The sequence below is a fragment of the Hypanus sabinus genome, chromosome 4 (assembly GCF_030144855.1).
Source record: "Hypanus sabinus isolate sHypSab1 chromosome 4, sHypSab1.hap1, whole genome shotgun sequence".
In the NCBI taxonomy this organism is placed as follows: Eukaryota; Metazoa; Chordata; class Chondrichthyes; order Myliobatiformes; family Dasyatidae; genus Hypanus; species Hypanus sabinus.
The window spans coordinates 88,220,516-88,240,557 of record NC_082709.1 but is presented as its reverse complement, the minus strand read 5'-3'; the positions used below and the strand labels follow the sequence as shown (position 1 = coordinate 88,240,557).

The following is a 20,042-nucleotide window of genomic DNA, read 5'->3' as shown; positions in this document are numbered from 1 at the left end:
CCATCAGTGTTGGAAATGATAAACAGAGCAAGCCAAACCAAAACCGTTGAGGTGGAGACTCGCTGACCTGAACTGTTCTATTTATTTCTCTACAAAAGCTGCCTCTGCTTCCAACAATTTATTCGGTTTTTCAGTACAGTATCTACCTCGATTTTCTTAATGAAGGCTTGTTTTTTGAAATAGTAACTGACTCGTAACCATAGTTTTCAAGAAGTGTTTGCTTTTCTAAACTTATTTGCCTTGCAACAATTTTTGTAGGTAAATATTGTGCTGAAATTTGAACCATTGTAAGTTCCAGTTTTCTTAATCTCTTTGTTCAGTCTGCACTCAAATTCTCCATTGGACATTAACATCAAGGGGCAGATGATAAGTGATCTTCTGAATCTAGCTGGATTCATTATCCCTCAAAAAGATGTAACGCCAAATCTCACAAAAAGGTAAGGTGTTTGCTGTCTCTCAAGGTTTTGTTGGGAGGGTATATACTGGACAAAATCTTAGAACATAGAATAGTACAACACTGCCCACATTGTTCTGTTAACCTTTTAACCTACTTAAAAATCAATCTAATCTTTCCCTCCTACATTGCCCTCCATTTTTCTTTCATCCATGTGCCTATCTGAGTTTAAAAATATTTGTAATGTGCCTGTCTCTATCATTGCCCTGGCAGTGTGTTTCATGCACCTACAGTACCACTCTGTCTAAACACAAGAATTATCTCTGACATCCCCCTTCATACTTCCCCCTAATCAGCAACAGAGACCAAGGATTGTGCTGGGGAGAGCCACGATGATTAAATATTCCATTTTCTTTGCATTTGTCTTTCCTTTGTTTTTTTTGAAAGAAAATAATAATCTTTGTTTAACCACAGTACATCAGCAACCAGGCCAAAAAGTAGTGAACTTTCACCAGATGAGAAGCTGAAGCGGGTATATTACCTGAGTCAGAAATCGCCATCCAAGGCAAGTAGTTTTTCCATTACTTAAATGTGCATTACCTGAAGTACAAAAAAATTTTAACAGGTGCCCCTGAAGTAATGCACTACCATCGGTGGCGAAGGATCACAGTGTAGGGTTATTCTGCTACTGGAGAGGAAAGGGCCAGGTTGGAGAAGAGACCAAGGGGCCACATGAGTTGCAGCAGAGTGCTATTGATTGAAGTGTAGAAATGTAATAGAACAGTACTAAAAGTATTGACTTTGAATATAAAGAATGAAAAAGCATTGTATGGTTTATTCTTGTAGATATTTTTTATTGTGAATAAAGTTTATTTTGTAAAAAAAAATTGAGACCAAATAATTAATTCTGAGAAGCCATCTACATTTGTCAGTTTGAGTTTCTTGCCATGATGTAACATTGTAGAGTTTGTGCAAACAAGCATAATAGAATCAATAGACTAACTGCTGGAGGAACTTTGTGGGTCAGAAAGCATCTGTAGAGGGAAATGGACAATCTTGGTTTTTTAGGTTGAGATTCTCCATTCTGACTGAAAGATAGAGGGGAGCTGAAGTTGTCAGGAAGGGATGGGGCACGAGCTGGCAGGTGAATCCAGGTGAGAGAAGGTGATGGGCGGATGGAGGAGTGACAAGTGGAAGTAGTGATGGGTGGAGGCAACAATGGACAGCAGTTGATTGACACTAAAAGGAGAGGAAGGTGAAGTATGGAACCAAATAAGGGAGATCAGGAGGGCAGGTGGGAGGCCAGCTTGTACTCTTCCCCCTACCTTATTCTGACTTCTGAACCCCCCCCCCCCCCCCCTTTCCTTTCCAGACCTGATGAAGGATTTATTCCCCTCTATAGTTGTTGCCTGGCCTGCTGAGTTCCTCCAGTACTTTGTGTTGCTCAAGATTTCCAGCATCTTGCAAAATCTGTTAGGGATTTTAGGGATGCTGAGTTGTTATAGTTGTACCGTGAATGAAGTTGGCACAGTCCCGACTAAAGTATACAAAGCCACGAATCAACTTTCAGGTTCAGATTCAGTTTATTGTCATTTAAAAACCACAAATGCAATGCAGTTAAAAAATGAGGCAATGTTTCTCCAGAACAATATCAACAAAGCACATGACAAAATAGGCTACACCAGAAAATTCACGTAACGTTTGGCAATCCCCAGTCCAGAGTCCGGAGAGGCTGCTGCATATTATTTAATATCACGCTACCATCTTAACACGTTCCCGGAAAGGAGCTCCAAACCCACCAGACAAACAAGACCAAAAACTAAAGCTACAAGACCTGCACAAAACCATATAGTTACAACAGTGCAAACAATACCATAATTTGATTTAAAAAAAACAGACCATGGGCACTGTAAAAATATTCCAAAGATGTTATAAGACTATAAGTTCGAAAGAAACCACCACACAGTTTCCACAAGTCCTCAAGGTCCCGATAGACCCATCATTCCCTGCCGGCGGCAGAAGGGCATACCCCCGCTATGGACTTCCATGGTGCCGCCCGACTCAGCCTCGCGGATGCAGCACAATGAAAGCTCCGTCGAACCCAGCCTCACGGACACAGCACACACTGAAAGCGACCTGACCGCAGTGGACTCCGAGTCCGTCGAACCTCCGAGCCTCCGACCATCCCCGCCGGCACAGCTTCTCCGAGCACCATCCTCTGCCGAGCGTATTAAGATGCCCCCGCCACCAGCCATCGGCAATGCGACCCTGAGGACTGGGGGCCTGTTCTCAGCAGAGACCCAAACCGCACAGCAGCAGCAACGAAGAAGGCCTTCCTGGAGATTTCCAGATGTTCCTCTGTGCTCCCACGTCCGTTTTTCATCAGATTAGAATTGTGCACGGCACTCCGCTTGACAAATAACAGATATCAACTCCAGAGAGGCCGCTGCAAACTGTGTCACGCCGCCATCTTGAAGTAATAATAGGAAGAGTTGACAAATCAAATTTTAGCCAGACATGAAATACTGCAAATCAGTTTTTAACATATTATATTGAGCTAATATGTAATCTAAATCAATTGATTTAAAAACTGTTCAATCATCTTGCATAGATTTGATTATTAAGACTGCACTTAGAGTGAAGTCTGACAGCGGTTTTCTTATCTAAACGTTCGTTGTTCATTATGTGCCATGTTGTATGTCATGGGCAATCATTGTCTTTCCATGACCATGATTGTTTTTGTCAAATTCTTCTAAAAAAAGGTTTGGCATTACCTTTTAAGTAGTGTCTTTACAAGATAGGTGACCCTATCCATTATCAGTGTTCTTCAGAGATTCAAAGCAACACACACTTAATGGCTGGAGGAACTCGGCAGATGGGGTAGCATCTATGGAAAAGAATAAACAGTTGACATTTTGGGCTGAGACCCTTCTTCAGAATTGCAAAGAAAAGGGAAAGATGCCAAAATAAAAATGTAGCTGTAGGGGAAAGAGGCTAGCTGGAAGGTGATAGGTGAAGCCAGATGGGTAGGAAAGGTCATGGGCTGGAGAAGAAAGAATCTGATAGAGGAGATTGGACCAGAAGAGAAAGGGAAGGAGGAAGGGACCCAGGGGTAAGTAATAATAGGCAGGTGAAAAGAAGTAAGAAGTCAGAGTGAGGAATGGGGGGGTGGTGGGGAATATGTTCACTGGAAGGAGAAATCTATGTTCATGTCATCAGATTGGAGGGTCCCCAGACGGAATATAAGTTGTTGCTCCTTCACCTTGTGAGTGGCCTCATCTTGGCACAAGAGGAGGCCATGATTGACATGTTAGACCATAGGTTGTCTGCCTGGTGTCAGTGGTCATGTAACCAGGACTTGTGAAATGCACTAGCTGCTAATACGACTATCCACTACCTGCTCCCATGGCTTCACGTGACCCTGATCAGGGACTAAGCAGCTGCAAGGTATCTTGCCCAAGGGTAATCTGCGGGCTAGAAGAGTGAAGGAGTACCTTGTACCTCCTTTGGTAAGAGAGGTATCTTCATCTCGCCACCCAATCTAAATATTAGCCCCTTATATCAAGTGCTTAGGTCAAGTCTATTCTCATATGCATGTGTAATAGAATGCAGGTGCGATGTAAAGCAAGTCCAACTAAAGTGGAAAAATTTACAGTAGCATCACTGTCTTATATATGTATAATTTGATATTCTATATGTCATTCAGACAATGTAAAATTTATACATAAAAAAGACAGTGAACAAAAAGCTTGTTCAAAACAAGACATTAAAGATGCAATGTTTTTTTTAAAGGCAGGGCAGTGCTATTTAATTATATTTTATTTCCTTGCCTTTCAGGATTTCTATTCCACTCTGTTGGACATCCTCACCCCTGAAGATATTCGGATGTTAATGGAGTCAGAGGATGAGTACAATCGTCGGGGACAATTCGAACGGATCTTCCCCTGCCTGTTGTCCTCACGCTATCTCCGATTTTTTGAACAGCCCCGGTATTATAACATCTTGCTTGACCTGTGGGAGCAAAAGTACGGCCGGAACAGGCAGGAAGGTACTGCAAAATGTTATAAAGTCTTTGTCTCTGAAGTAGAGAGAGAATAAAAAGAAGAGATTGTTGAGGCTTTAGTAATGATCTTTCAAGATTCACTAGATTCTGGAATGCTTCCGGAAGACTGGAAAATTGCAAATGTCATTCCACTCTTCAAGAAGGGAGAGAGGCAGAAGAATGGAAATTATAGGCCAGTTAGTCTGACCCCAGTGGTTGAGAAGGTCTTGGAGTTGATTGTTAAGGATGTAATTTCGAGATACTTGGAGGTACGTGATAAAATTGGGCTGTAGTCAGCATGGTTTCCTCAAAGGAAAGTCTTACCTGACAAATCTGTTGGAATTCTTTGAAGAAATAACAAGCGGAATAGACAAAAGAGAATAGGTTGATGTTGTGTATTTGGATTTTAGAAGGCCTTTGACAAGTTGCCACACATGAGGCTGCTTAACAAGCTACAAGCCCATGATAATAAAGGAGAGATTCTAGCATGGATAAAGCAGTGGCTGATTGGCCGGAGGCAAAGAGTGGGAATAAAGGGAGCCTTTTCTGGTTGGTGTTCCAGAATTTATGGTTTTGTTGCAAAGTTTGCAGAAGATACAAAGATAGATGGAGAGGCAGGTTGCTGTGCGGAAGTAGAGAGGCTACAGAAGGACCTAGACAGATTAGGAGAATGAGCACAGAAATCGCAGGTGGAATTCAGTGTTGGGAAGTGTATGGTTATGCACTTTGGTAGAAAAAATGAAAGGCTTGACTATTTTCTAAATGGAGAGAAAGTACAAAAAACTGAAGCATGTAGGGATTATGAGTCCTTGTGCAGAATCCCCTGAAAGTTAATTTGCAGGTTGAGTATGTGGTGAGGAAGGTAAATGCAATGTTGGCATTCATTTTAAGAGGACTAGAATTTAAGAGCAAGGTCATAATGTTGAGACTTTATAAAGCACTGGTGAGGCCTCACTTGGAGTATTGTGAGAAGTTTTAGGCCCCTGAACTCAAAGGATATGCTGAAACTGGAGAGGTTTCAAAAGAGGTTCACAAAAATGATTCCAGGTTTGAACGGCTTGCCATATGAAGATCATTTGAATTCAGAAGAATAAGGGGTGACCTCATTAAATCCTATCGAATGGTGAAAGACCTTGATAGAGTGGATGTGGAGAGGACATTTCATATGTGGGAGAGTCTAAGACCAGAGAACACTGCCTCAGAATAGAGGGGCATCCATTTAGAATGGAGATGAGGAGGATTTATTTTTTAGCCAGAGAGTGGAGAATCTGTGGAATTCATTGCTTCAGCAGCTGTGGAGGCCATCTTTATATGTATTTAAGGCAGAGGTTGATAGATTCTTGATTGGTCAGGGCATTAAAGGATACGGGGAGAAGGCAGGAGATTGGGCTGAGAGGGAAAATGGATCAGCCATGATTGAATGGCAGAGCAGACTCAGTGGGCCAAATAGCCTAATTCTGCTCCTATGTCTTATGGTCTCAGGGAATGAAATGTAGGGTGGGTTCCCTTCAGTGAAACAATGTTTATGCCTGTAATTGTCAGGGTAACACAGTAGCTTAGTGGTTAGTGTAATGCAGCTATTTGAGTTGTGGGCATGCTATGTTGGCATTGGAAGCATGGTGACATTTATCAGCTGCCCACCACAATCTTTGCAGATTTGATTTAATGCAAAAATCTAATCTCTTCAGCAGCATTCTCCAAACAGCCTCCACTACTTGGAAAGTCAATGGGAGTAGGCTCAAAGAAGCACTGCCACCTGCAAGATCTATTCTAAGTCAGAGACTGATTGTCTTGGAAATTTTGTTTCTTCATTATTAGTGGGTTATATTTCCCCCTTGATTTTGTGACCTAACAGGGTGGCATGGTAACATTGTGCTTAGCAAAATGCTATTCTAGTGCCAGCAATCCAGGTTCAATTCCTGCTGCTGTCTGTAAGGAATTTGTACAATTTCCCCTTGAACTCATGGGTTTCCTCCAGTGCTCAAGTTTCTTCCCACTTTCCAAAGGCGTACAGGATAGTAGAGGAATTGGTCAAATGGGGGTAATAGAACATAGAAATTTACAGCACAATACAGGCCCTTCGGCCCACAATGTTGTGTCGACCCTGTAACCTAGTCTAGAAACTGCCTAGAATTTCCCTACCACATAGTCCTCTATTTTTCTAAGCTCCATGTACTTATTTAAGTGTCTTTTAAAAGACCCTACTGTATCTGCCTTTACCACTGTTGATGGCAGTGTTAGCCATTTCAGCCCTGGGAAAAAGCCTCTGACTATCCACACAATCAATACTCAACATTCTTATACACCTCTATCAGGTCACCTGTCATCCTCCATTGCTCCAAGTAATTAGATGGTGTGGGCTTGCCTGTTACAGTGGTGTTTCTCTAAATAAAATTAAAAAAACAGCATCCTGCCAGCACTTGCCCCAGCCCCTGTGGTGAAATTCAGGAAAGCAGCTCACCTCCACCCCCTAGAGCGAGTTTGCGTACATGTCTGTGTACAGATCTTGCCTTGTATCATTTGATTTGAACTGACAGTTGGATTAGTATTGCAAGTTATGCAATTGTCATTGCGGCTTGCATTGCCAATTGCTAATTCAGCTTTGCATTTGAAATGTGATCCCCTTGCAAATTTCTCAGCAGTTAATTTCCAAACTGTTTGCCAAGCACAGTGTGTAGAAGTGCCAAAGTTTAAGTCAAAGATCTGATTTGAAGTTTTGGATACAGCACTAATACACAATTTTGCTTGCAATATTATTACATGACATGACCTGAAGTGTGCAGAGGTTGTCATTGGGTGGGGGGCGGGGGGGGGGTTGGGAAGAAATATGATGACTCACTTCACACTTATGGTTTTATTTTGCTTTTAATTGAGACATACCAGAGTCACAGCTTGGGAACTTGTTCTCAGTTGTTCCTTGCTGAATTCAGTTCCTCCATCTGCTTTGTGTATTGATTATTTAAATGAAGCTAGTTCCTAAGAGCCATATCGCATCAAACTCGGAAAAGAGAATACATTGGTTTAATGATAAAGGACGTTTTGTTTTAAAGGAAAATCATTATCTTCTCTTGTATGCACAGGAATAGAAATGCTGCAAGAACTGAGTTATAGAAGAGTTCACTTGGGATTATCAGTTAATCCTGCACATGTTGTGAGTAACTAAGAATTGTAACTCTTCAGTCCTTGGTATCTAACATGAAGAATTTTTAAAAGATGTACTGTTGAACTTGTTTATTATTGTCATATACACCAAGGTGCAGTAGAAAACTATTATATACCATCCATACAGATCATTTCATTACAACACTGCATTGAGGTTGTACAAGATAAAAGAATTAGTGCCGAATAAAGAGAAAGTACAGTAGCCAATAAGGTGCAAGATATTATTAAGTAACGCACATAAAGTGCTGGAGGAATTAATCAGATCTGGCAGCATCTATGCAAAGGAATAAAGTGTCAATGTTTCAAACCGAAACCCCTCAACGGGACTCAGTCTGCGATGTCAACACTTTATTCTTTTCTTTAGATGTTGCCTAAGTTCCTCCAGCATTTTGTGTGTGTTACCAGCATCTGAAGAATCTCTTATGTTGAGACAGTATTGTATAATTTGACGTTTCTGTGAAATGTTTTACTGCAAACTAAAGCATAATGTTGTCCTTGCTCTTCATCTCCCCTCTCCTACCTAATGTCCTTGCACTACCTTCATGAGCTTTCAGTTTTCTCCGTGATCTCTGTACAAAATAAACACTCAACGTCTCTGAACCTTAGGCAATCAGGCAGTCTGCTTATCATAATTTCAATTATTGATCATTAACTTGTTTTGGGTGAAGCAATGAGATTCTTTTTCCCCCCTTTTTCCAGTGGCATGCACCCAAAAATAACTTTTCTCCAAAGGTAGATGTCAGCCAGAATGGAGTGCGCAAGCTGAACTCTTCCTCTGAGAGGTAGGAACATCACAGGATACATTTCAATGGGGAAGGATGATGGGAGCCAATATTTTAAACCAAAATTATTTTAAATTTAATTCCTTTTACTTTTACATGTCATTTTTAAACAGTGTGATTACAGTGGCTTTTTCCAAAACATCGAGAAAAGCCTTTTTATGTACACACAATCATCCTTATTTCATCAGTTTTTGACTGAAAGATCACACGGAATGAGTATTTGAAATAATGGATGATTCATTGAAAACTGGTGAACACTAGGGAACCTGTCAAAGCTGATCTACCTGAACATGAATTTGGTACAGCTTTTACATTCTCAATTGAAGAGATTACCAGTAAACTACATTTTGATAACAATGGTGACTACGGGATTACTTAATTAACTAACAGACTGGGTCATGATTACAAAATAAAATGATTATCCACAGATCTAACAGTAAACCTAATTTTCTAATCCAACAATAGGTGCGCTCACTAATCTTTAATATTCTTTCAAGTACACTTACCTAAGAATTACTGGATTTCAGTTTGGCATTTAACGTGATCGCCCCACATACCTTAGTCAACTGTTACGTACCCCGTAACTGGGTAACTTACCAGCAAAGATAGAGAGGTCTGTTGAAGTCTGATGGTACTACTTTAACAGTATTTATTGGTAAAAATACACAAAAATAATATCAATGCAAACATACAGATACTATACGTCGTCAATACTAGATCAAAAGGTGCGGGTATAATAATAATCAATAAGAAATAGCTCTATCGTTGTCTAGGGGATAATGTATTGTCCGATGGAATATAAAAGGCACTCATGTTCATTCAGGCTGCAGCTTTTGGTTGGAGAGAGAGACGGATTTTTAGAACATGCTAGTTTTTCCTTTTTATGATGTCGATCCTTCGAAATGTCGTTGGTGGTGGTTTCTCCTTTTAGCTAAAGCCGTTCTTCCATGGTAAGGCCCACCAATTCCGAGGCAAATGGAAAAGGACGCTGTCGCTATTAAACGCCGTCACAGGATTTCTGGCGTTTCTCCTGGTGCGTCTAAAGGGGTTGTTTCCCAGACCCTCTTATATCCTTACTCATGGGGTCTCAGATGTCAATCAGGTTGGGATGGTGCCATCCCTCAACCAGTCCACTTTGGTCATTCCCTGAGGGCTTCAATGGATAGTACAGTACTCAATACACAATTCCGTCTCCCAGAGACAATGGCCGTTATCCGTGGCTTTGTCTTTTGGAGGCCCGGACACATTCCAAACCTTGAGGATCCTGCGTGTCTCTCTCTCATTTCCTGGGTCCCAGACCCGAATTAATAGCGATCTTGCGATTCTCAAAAAGGAGGGGGCTACTTTGTACCCTTTGGTCCCTCAGAGTTGTGGCACATTCGTAACACAACAAACTCCTACTCCTCGGTCAAAATATACCTCTGCAACTGAGTGTTGGACTTCCTAATCAATGGACTTCAGAGTCAAAATGCACAACTATTTCTCCCTCCCCATCATCCTCAATGGAAACTGCACTGTGGCGGACAGACAGACACTTTATTGATCCCGAGGGAAATTGGGTTTCGTTACAGTCACACCAACTAATAATAGAGTAGAAATATAGCAAAATAAAACCAGAAATAATTAAATAATAAGAAGTAAATTATGCCAAGTGGAAATAAGTCCAGGACCAGCCTATTGGCTCAGGGTGTCTGACACTCCGAGGGAGGAATTGTAAAGTTTGATGGCCACAGGCAGGAATGACTTCCTATGACGCTCAGTGTTGCATCTCGGTGGAATAAGTCTCTGGCTGAATGTACTCCTGTGCCTAACCAGTACATTATGGAGTGGATCGGAGTCATTGTCCAAGATGGCAGGAAGGCTCTACAAAAGGTTGTCAAAACTCTCGTACCTGCCATCGAGTGCATATATACAGAAAACGTGAAGGATTCCATCCACTCTACTTATGCACTATTGATCCCACTTCCATCAGGGAGGAGGCTATGTAGCATCTGTGCTGGTACCTCCAAACTCAAAAATATTTACTTTCCCCAAGTATTAAGGCTGATCAACACCACCACTCACAAACCCACCCCTCTATCACCACTACCTTATTACTTCCTGTCAAAGTCACTTTATGTCCAGACACTTCTGTGCCTAATATCACTTTATGGGCATATAATTAGACTAATATAATTAGTGCTTATAAAAGCAATCACCCTCTCCTGCCAGTTTTCATGTTTTCTTGTTTTACAACATTGAATCATAGTGGATTTAATTTGGCTTTTTTGACACTGATCAACAGAAAATACCCTTTTCTGTTAAAGTAAAAACACATGTCAACAGATTGGTCTAAATTTATTACAATTATTAAACACAAAATAATTGATTCCATAATTACTCATCCGCTCGTCAGTATTTAGTAGGTGCACCTTTGGCAGCAGTTACAGCCTCAAGAATGTGAGGGTAGGTCTCTATCAGTTTTGCACATCTGGACATTAAGTTTTCCCCATTCTTCTGTCAGATTGCATGGGGATCATGATTGAACAGCCCTTTACAATCCAGCCACAAATTCTCAATTGGACTGAGGTCTAGACAGTGACTTGGCCATTCCAGGAATTGCCTTTGTTGTTTTGAAGCCATTTCTTTGTAGCTTTGGTTTTATGCTTGGGGTCATTGTCTTGCTGGAAAACAAATCTTCTCCCAAGTTGCAGTTCTCAGTGCATCAGGATGTCCCTGTATTTTGCTGCATTTATTTTACCCTCTACTTCACAAGCCTTCCAGGGTCTGCTGCAGTGAATTATCCCCACAGCACAACACAGCCATCTCTTTGCTTTACAGTAGGGATGGTGTGTTTTTGATGACTCTTGGTGTTTGGCTTATGCCAAACATAGCATTTAGTCTGATGGCCAAAAAGCTCAATTTTGGTTTTGTCAGACCATAGAACATTCTTCCAGCTGATTTCTCACATGCCTTCTGGTAAACTCTAGCTGAAACTTCCATGTGAGTTCTTTTTCCCAACAGTGGCTTTTGTAGAATTGATGTGACTTGGACACTGCTGTAGATTGAACAACCACGTATGTTCAACAGACCTCCATTTTCATAAACTCCCGTTCTGACATCATACGCACTCTGACCTGTGAATACTCACACAGTACATTACATCCCCCTTCTCAAGATTTTTTTTTACAACACTGAATTACCAAAACAATGCCCTTCTTACATTGCAACAGTCATGACATAAACTTAAAAGCATCTTAACTTCTTATGCTGTATTCTACATTGTATCTTACAATACTAACAGCTGTATATTTCCTTTTACTAACATAGACTAATAAACCTTTTATTTCACACCTTGGAACTTATAACATGTGTGACTTTGCCTCAAACTGTGTGAGACTGTAGGTAGATCTAGTCTCCGTATCTAGCTGGAAGTTTGACTTATCTCCCAGACCGCGTGCGATACAACTGTGACTGTGCTTGTCCTTCATCAGAGTCAGTCTCTCGAGTGACCTCTGAGTCTTTGCGGTCTGCATTTCCGCTTCTGTCGGCCTGCGTCAAACCTTCACCTTCATTGCGTCGTGGGGTTTTGTCGCGTCCCTCACTCTTGGTGTCATTTCTTTCCATGTCTGTATCTGTGGAAATGTCCTGTGCATATGTACGTGGAAACTCCCTCTCGCCTGTCTTCAGCAGATGCTTCCTGTTCCTCCTGTAGACTCTTCCATCCGGCATGCGAACTATGAAGGATCTTGGTTGCTGATGTCTGCTTCCACAGAATCCAATCCCGGACAAGTAAAATCCACAATGTAGCCCCCTGGTAAGCCTCAGGCTCACTCAGCTCACTTCCGTCTAGAGGGAGCAGCCTTTGGCCCCGCCAAACTGGATAATCAGCTTGTGCAGACGCTGTGTGATGTCCCCACCGCGCCAAATAACGGACAATGCACCATATGCGATTAAATTATTACACTTTATAGACCTTACTGGAGCTATGTACTTAATAGAGATACAATATAAAAGGAAAAGTAAAAGGCACCAACCACTTCGTGCACAACCATTAACGAAGTCTTCTTGCCACCATTCGATCCCCTCCGACCTCCTCGACCCGCCGCCTGGGACTAACCACGGTGGTTGACCAGACTCTCCACACGAATCTGTCCTCATCTCCTCTCCTCGCCAGAAACCCTGCTCAGGGGTCCAAATGAATACAATTCTCGTTATCAGTACCCAAACAAGCTGTGAGAGAAAGCACTTTCTCACCTGTTAACATAACAAAGAAGCCATTTTATTAGCCTTAGCAGTAACATAAAATAAGAAACTCCTCACACCTATCAAATATTGAAAGGCCTAGGTAGTGTGGATGTGAGAGGATATTTCCTATAGTGAGAGCCAGGAACAGACGGCACAGACTTAGAATCTGTGGAATTTATTGGGTATATTTAAAACAGGTGGATAGGTTCTTGATTGGTAAGGGCATCAAAGGTTACAGAGGGAAGGTATGTAGGAGAATGAAACTGAGAGAGAAAATAAATTAGCCGTGTAAATCTTTCCTATCCATGTACCTGTCCATATGCTTGTTGTTACTGTACCTCCTTTGGCCATTTCCTCTGGCAGCTCATTCCATTTATAGACCACCATCTGCATAACACAGTATGGGCCCTTTGACCCACGGTGTGCCGACCCTTTAACCTACTTCAAGGCCAATCTAGCCCTTTCTTCCCACATATCCATCCGTTTTTCTTTCATCAGTATTAGTCTCCAAGTCTCTTAAATGTCCCTTTCATCTTTTATTTGTAGAGGAGTGGGAGAGTCTAGACAGATAGCACAGCCTCAGAATGCAAGGATATCTCTTCAGAACAAAGATGAAGAGGAATTCCTGTAACCAGAGGGTGATGAATCTGTGGGATTCATTACCACATGGCTGTGGAGGCCAAGTCATTGGGTATATTTAAAGTAGATATTGATAGGTTCTTGATTAAAGGGTTTCAAAGTTTATGAGGGAGAAGGCAAGAGAATGATGTTGAGAGGGAAAATAAATAAGCTGTGATGAAATGGTGGAGCAGTCTTGATAGGCCAAATGGCCTAATTCCACTTCTATGTCTTATGGAATAGAGAGGGTTAAACTAGTGGAATCGGATGTAGCTTGTGTTGATGTAACAGGGAACCACTGATAAGGTTCAACAATAAAGAGGAAGGGTGCAGCTATAACTACACCATTGTTTGCAACTATTGTTGTGGCAAAGACTTAGATTTGCTATTAACTAAATTAGACTCAAGGATAATTGTTTTATTCTGTAAACCAAGGTCTAGATTTGTTGTTAATTAAGCCTCCCATGTAGTGATGTACTCGGAGAAACATAACAATCAAAATACAGATAATTAGGTTAATGCGTAATCACATATGATCAGAGAATGGGATCACTTGGCTGTCCTTCTGCTACCTGCATACAGGCGGAGGCTAAAGAGCAAGGCTCCAGAGATGAGGATAACAAAGAGGTGGTCGCGGGATGCAGAGGAGTGGCTGTAGGATTACTTTGAGTCAGTGGCCTGGGCTGCACTAAAGAACTCATCTGTGGATCTGAATGGCTTTCGCAGACTTTATTAAAACAGTTGTAGATGAGTGTGTGCCCACAAAATTATACAAAGTTCAAAGTAAATTTATTAGCAAGGTACATATACAACCCTGAGATTAATCTTGAGGGCATACTCAATAAATCTATCGAATAATAACCATAACAGAATCAATGAAAGACTGCCTAATTAGGGTGTTCAGGCAGAGAACACAACACACTGCAAATTAAAGAAGGAATAATAATAATAAATAAATAAGCAAAAAATATCAAGAACATGAGATGAAGAGTCCTTGAAAGTGTCCATAGGTTGTGGGAACATTTCAATGATGGTGCAAGTGAAGTTATCCCCTTTGGTTCAAGAGCCTTATGGGTGAGGGGTAATAATTGTTTCTGAACCTAATGATGGTGAGTGCTGAAGCTCTTGTACCTTTTTCCTAATGGCAGCAGCAAGAAGAGTGCATGCCCTGACTGGTGGGAGGGTTCCTGATGATGGAGCCTGCTTTCCTGTAATGCTGTTTCATATGCTCAATAGTTGGGAGGGCTTTACCCATGAGGAACTTGGCTGTAACTTTTTGTAGGATTTCCATTCAGGGGGATTGGTGTTTCCATACCAGGCTGTGAGGCAGCCAGGCAATATACTCTCCACTACACATCTAAAGATGTTTGTCAGAGTTTGAGATGTCATGTAGAATCTCCACAAATTCCTGTGGAAGTAGAAGCGCTGCAGAGCTTTCTTCATAATTGCACTTGTGTGCTGAGCCCAGGACAGGTCCTCTGAAATAATATCACCGAGGAATTTAAAGCTGCTGACCCTCCACCTCTGATGCTCCGATGAGGGCTGGCGCATGGACCTATGGTTTCCTTCTCCTAAAGTCTATAATCAGATCCTGGTCTTACACAATCAGAGGCCATGAATGAACCGTGAGATCAGGGGCATTCAAGTCTGGTGACCAAAAAGTTACAAAAGGTCCAGGTATGATTTCTGGAAGGCCAGCTCATGGGTGAAGTGGCAATTTTGGGCTAAACTTGAACCAATGAAGGATACTTGACAGTTGTGTCAGGACTTGAATACTATCACCTTTTATAAAGTAAGGTCAAGTGACATAGGTGACTGTAGGGCTTCGCTCCCAGATGAGCTCAATGCCTTCTATGCTTGCTTTGACCATCAAAACATGGAGGAGCCATCAGGAGCTCCCACAACCATATTGATCCTGTGATTTCAGTCTCCGAGGCCCAGACAGATTGCCTGGCTAATAACTAAGAACCTGGGCTGATCAACTAGCTGGAATTTTCATTGAGATCTTTAACTTCTCACTTCGGCAGTCTGAAGTACCCAAATGCTTAAAGCAGGCTTCAATTATACCGGTGACTAAGAAGAATGTGGTAACCTTCCTCAATGACTATTGTCCAGTAGCACTTACATCTACAGTGATGAAGTGTTCTGAGAGGTTTATGATGAAACATATCAACTCCTGCCTGAGAAGTGACTTGGATCTAATTTGCCTACTGGAACAACAGGTCCACAACAGATTCTATCTCATTGACTCTTTACTCAACCCTGGGGCATCGGGACAGCAAAGATGCATACATCGGGATGCTCTTTATTGACTACAGCTCAGTGTTCAATACCATTGTTCCCTCAAAACTAATCATTGAGCTTCAAGACCTTGGCCTCAATACCTCCTGGTGCAATTGGAACCTCAATTTCCTCACTTGCAGACCCCAGTCAATTTTGATTGGCTACAACATCTCCTCCATGATCCCCATCAGCACAGGTGTACCTCAAGGCTGTGCTCTTAGCTCACTGCCTTGCTCACTTTATACTTAAGACTATGTGGCATCAAAGGTGTTGTTGTAGCAGCACATAGAAGAGAGATTGAAAATCTGGCTGAGTGGTGCCATCTCAACAACCTCCTCCTACTCCATGTCAGTAAGACCAAGGAGATGATTATTGACTTCAGGAAAAGGAAGCCAAAGGTCCGTGAACCAGTCCTCATTGGAGGATCAGAAGTGGAGATGGTCAGCAAGTTTAAATTCTTTGTGTTATTACTTTGGAGGACCTGTCCTGGGTGCAGCAGCCAAGTGCAATTACAAATAAAGCGTGGCAGTGCCTCTACTTCCTCAGGAGTTTGCAAAGATTCAACATGACATTTAAAACTTTAAGAAATTTCTATAGATGTGCAGTGGAGAGTATATTGGCTGGCTGCATCACAGCCCAGAATGGAAACACCAGTGCCCTTAAATGGAAAATCCTACTAAAAGTAGTGGATATAGTCCAGTCCATCACGGGTAAAGCCCTCCACCATTGAGAACATATACCCGAAATGCTGTTGCAGGAAAGCAGCATCCTTCATTAGGAATCCCCACCACCCAGGACACACTCTCTTCTCACTGCTACCATCAGGAAGAAGGTGCAGGAGCCTCACATCACCAGGTTCAGGAACGGTTATTACCCCTCAACCATGAGGCTCTTGAACCAAAAGGGATAACTTCACTCAACCTCATTTGTCCCACCATTGAAATGTTCCCATAACTAATGGGCTCAGTTTCAAGGACTCTTCATCTCATGTTCTCAATATTTGTTGCTTATTTATATTATTTATTTCCTTTTGTATTTGCACAGTTGAGTGTTCAGCTAGTGTGCAAAGTTGGTCTGGTCTTTCATTGATTCTGTTATGTTTATTATTCTATAGATTTGAGTATGCCCACAAGAAAATGACATGTATGCACTTTGAATGAGGCTGTTCCAAAGTCCTGTTTAGTTTTTTTTCTGGTCTCCTAATGTGCACCAAGTTTCAATAAATCCCTTTTGTTCAGACTCCAACTCCATATTGCCTTTCTCTTCTGAAACTTTAAACAAAATGTGGTTGGGTAAATAGAATGTTGGTTTAAAAAACGGTCGGTGCCAACTGAACAACAGAGGTTTTAGCCAGTTTCCCATTGCATTCTTATTATAACAGTTGAAATTGGTTGAGATAAAGCTTCAACATGTTTCATAACATGTCTTGCTCTTTTCTTCTCCCCCCCCCCACAGTCAAAGTTCACCACAAAGCACAGCCATGAAGCAAGAATCCAATCCATCACCACAGAAGCAGTTAGCCACTCAACAGCTGACCTGAGAGCTGTCGAACAAGCTGCTACCACAGATGGCCAGCAGAGTCGTACTCGTTTTCCCGCCAATCCCTTTCTGCTGGCAGAACCTACAGTCAATTCCTGAGAACTTGATTTCTAAGTCTACCTCAGCTGAGGAAGAGGTCAAGGAGAGCAAGGAAGTTAACCCTTTGTCATGTGCAGACTTGTTCTCCGGACCGTATTTGTTAAGCACAGAACCTCTTCAATTCAGGACCTGGCGTTAACACCAGTTGTTTACTATGTTATGACAGTGCAAACTATGCATCTATATGAGTGCTAGCCTTAAGGAAATGCTGAATTAATGTACAGAAATTTTACCAGCTTCCTGCGGCACTCCACTCCACTCCTCGTTTGGCTGATGTTAGAAAACAACTAACCTCTTGATAATCCTCTGTTTCGGATGAACGCAAGTGCTACTTCTCCTGTTATACTGTTATACAGTATTTAAAATGGCCTTGCAATTGGGCTGTAAATTCTTGTGCTGAACAAAATTGTTGATCTATGCCACCAAGAATGACTTTGAAGTGACGTGATAGAAGTGTTTTATGACATGCCCAGTGAATATTTGCAAGATGTGTAATGTTAATTCTCATTTATCATTAAGATTCAATGCAAACTTCCACTGCTGTTTTCTCTTCCATACCTCACTGTGCAAGCATCGCTGTGTGACCTGTCATTGACTTAGTGTCTTGTGTGATTTGAAGATTATCATTCTTTTATGCCAAAAAGCCCTCAAGGTCTAATGTTGCCTTACAGCTAGAAGTTTCTCGCAAAATATTACTTTAGAATTTTGTAAAAACTGCAATGTTTGCAGAAACAGTTTACAGCATCTGGTGAACAGTCTTGCACCATGACTGCCTTAATCAGTTGGTAACCAGTTGTTTTCTTTTTACAGGCTTTAAGATCTGAGCTAAATGACTGATTAGTCTGAGAGTAGCATTTGTGATGACTTGATAAATGATTTGTGTTTTCTGTACCCACTCGAACACACCCAGTCTTGTCAAAGTTAGAGTGTATCAGTGGGTGATAATGGGATGGGAATAGTTCTGTTGCAAAGTCTTGACCATAGAAAAGAATGGGAAAAGGATTTTAATAGAAAAGAATACACTGTGTATTAACCATCAGGTTATGTTAACCTTGTTTGTGTCATCTTCCTACGTGAGATTTTGTACACAAACAACTGAACTCACTTGGGAGAGCAGGTTTCTGCCCAGAACGTTGGTCTTTACCTCTCAAAAGTTGAATAAGTTCCTTCATTTCAGTGAGCAGTTCTCACCTCTTTCTACCTAGAGAAAGTATTGTCTCTAATCTCCATCTTTCAGTTGCATGTTATCAGAAGGTCAATATGGTGACCTGGATAAACTGTCCCAACTAATTTTGAGAGGAGTTGATTTGACTGCTTGTTCTTGGATGTACAAAATGGCTAAATTCTATTGTGAGCATTCGTACCCTCCCTCCCTTCAGGACAAATGGTTCCAACTTCTAGTATTAATCAACCCTTATGTGCATACATACAAAGTGCCTTGAAGAGTGAAGTGCCTCATCCAAAATTTTTTTTTATTCTGTCACCCTAGGCATTAAAAAGTGTGCCTTGTGTCCCAATTCTGATTGGTTGTAAAAGACTTAACCATGTTGACCCTTCCAAATGTAATGAGATGTTTTCCTCTCCCATCGCCCCCACAAGGTTGTTTTGTTTTTACCTGTATCCCTATCATTACGAAAGCTGAAGGAATCCACGAAACACTTGGTCCAACTTGCTTCCTGCTGAAGCTTTTGGGAACACTTTAGCTGATGGAGATAAGCATACTGAAGTTTGTGCAGTGATGGGCTGCAGTTTCCTTTTGCTGGTGTTTCTGTAGCCTTTAGAAAATGCTGGGATTGCAATAAAACTCCACAGCTGATCTCATAAACAATGATAATTTTATTAGAAATGATGAAAGAATAGAACCATTACTACCATCAGATTGATTTCATCGTCATCTTTAACATGTCTTGTGCTTACTCTAGTTTTAACGTTTACAATATACCTATGAACCAGGGGTCAAACTAGCTCTGACTAGTAAAAGAACAACTAATTAGCAAAGCAGTGGATATCCCTCATGGGGTGCCTGCTCAGTCCACTTGGTTTAATAATAATAAGCCTGTTGGTGCAAGAGCAATTAGTGATTGTCACCACTTGGAGCCCTTTATTTCCCCCATAACAGAATCAGTCAAACTTCCATCATGGCAATAATTTGAATAAGTTTCAGAACATCTGTGTGCATATTAATTACAGATTCCTAAGGCTAAAGACTGAAATGTGGTACTGCTTTAAACATTAGATTCTTAATAATATTTAACAGTAAAAGGGTTGAATCTACACCATTTTTACATGTATCTGTATTAAATTTTATACAGCTGGAATGGTTTGATATTTTTCCAGTGTCTATGAAGGACTATATGGGTAATCCTGTAAAGAGCTGCGTCTCGCCTACATCAGCCCGTTCATGAAAGGAATTATTTACAAGACTGGAAGGTCTCTCAAATTTTCAAAATGGTTCAGCCTTTGGTTTCTCCGCCGCTAGCTCTGCACTTACCTCCAGCTGCAGGAGCCACTGTTCCAATAAACATATGGAGATGTGCACTAGTTACAAGCTGTGATGCCATTTTGTAATAATTCAAAAATCTGTTCAACACACAACAGATTTTAAAAATCATTAATAAAGAGAACTATGTTGTGTACTCCTGTTTTCCTGGTGTTTGTTTACCTAAATATCTCAATCCAGTTTCAAAATCCATGAAATTGTGGAGAGGCTGCAGTGTTGATCTGTGTAATTTGTCACATGTACTGAGGTGCAGTGAAAATCTTTTTGTGTGGCTTCCAGACAGATTATTTAATCACATCAGTACATCAGTAAAGCAATAGCAGCATGCAGGATAAACTATTAAAGTTGGAGAGAAAGTGCAATGCAGGCCTTAACAAGGCATATTGGGAGGTCAAG

The 20,042-nt window shown here is 41.3% G+C and overlaps 1 protein-coding gene across 8 annotated transcripts in view; it reads left to right on the top strand.

Annotated features, from left to right (window-relative positions):
- Positions 1-19,772, top strand: part of ttll4 (tubulin tyrosine ligase-like family, member 4) — a 102,817-nt gene extending 83,045 nt beyond the window's left edge. For 6 of the 8 annotated variants that reach the window (XM_059967630.1, XM_059967628.1, XM_059967629.1 and 3 more), the window contains 5 exons: positions 321-437; positions 869-959; positions 4,232-4,442; positions 7,517-7,587; positions 16,964-19,772. In XM_059967630.1, coding sequence (XP_059823613.1) covers positions 321-437; positions 869-959; positions 4,232-4,442; positions 7,517-7,587; positions 16,964-17,146 — 673 coding nt within the window. In that variant the 3' untranslated portion in view covers positions 17,147-19,772. Of the gene's footprint in view, positions 1-320; positions 438-868; positions 960-4,231; positions 4,443-7,516; positions 7,588-8,297; positions 8,381-12,074; positions 12,177-16,963 lie in introns of all 8 variants that reach the window. The other 2 variants (XR_009511703.1, XM_059967627.1) reach the window with 2 other exon arrangements.
- The last annotated feature ends 270 nt before the right edge of the window (positions 19,773-20,042 follow it).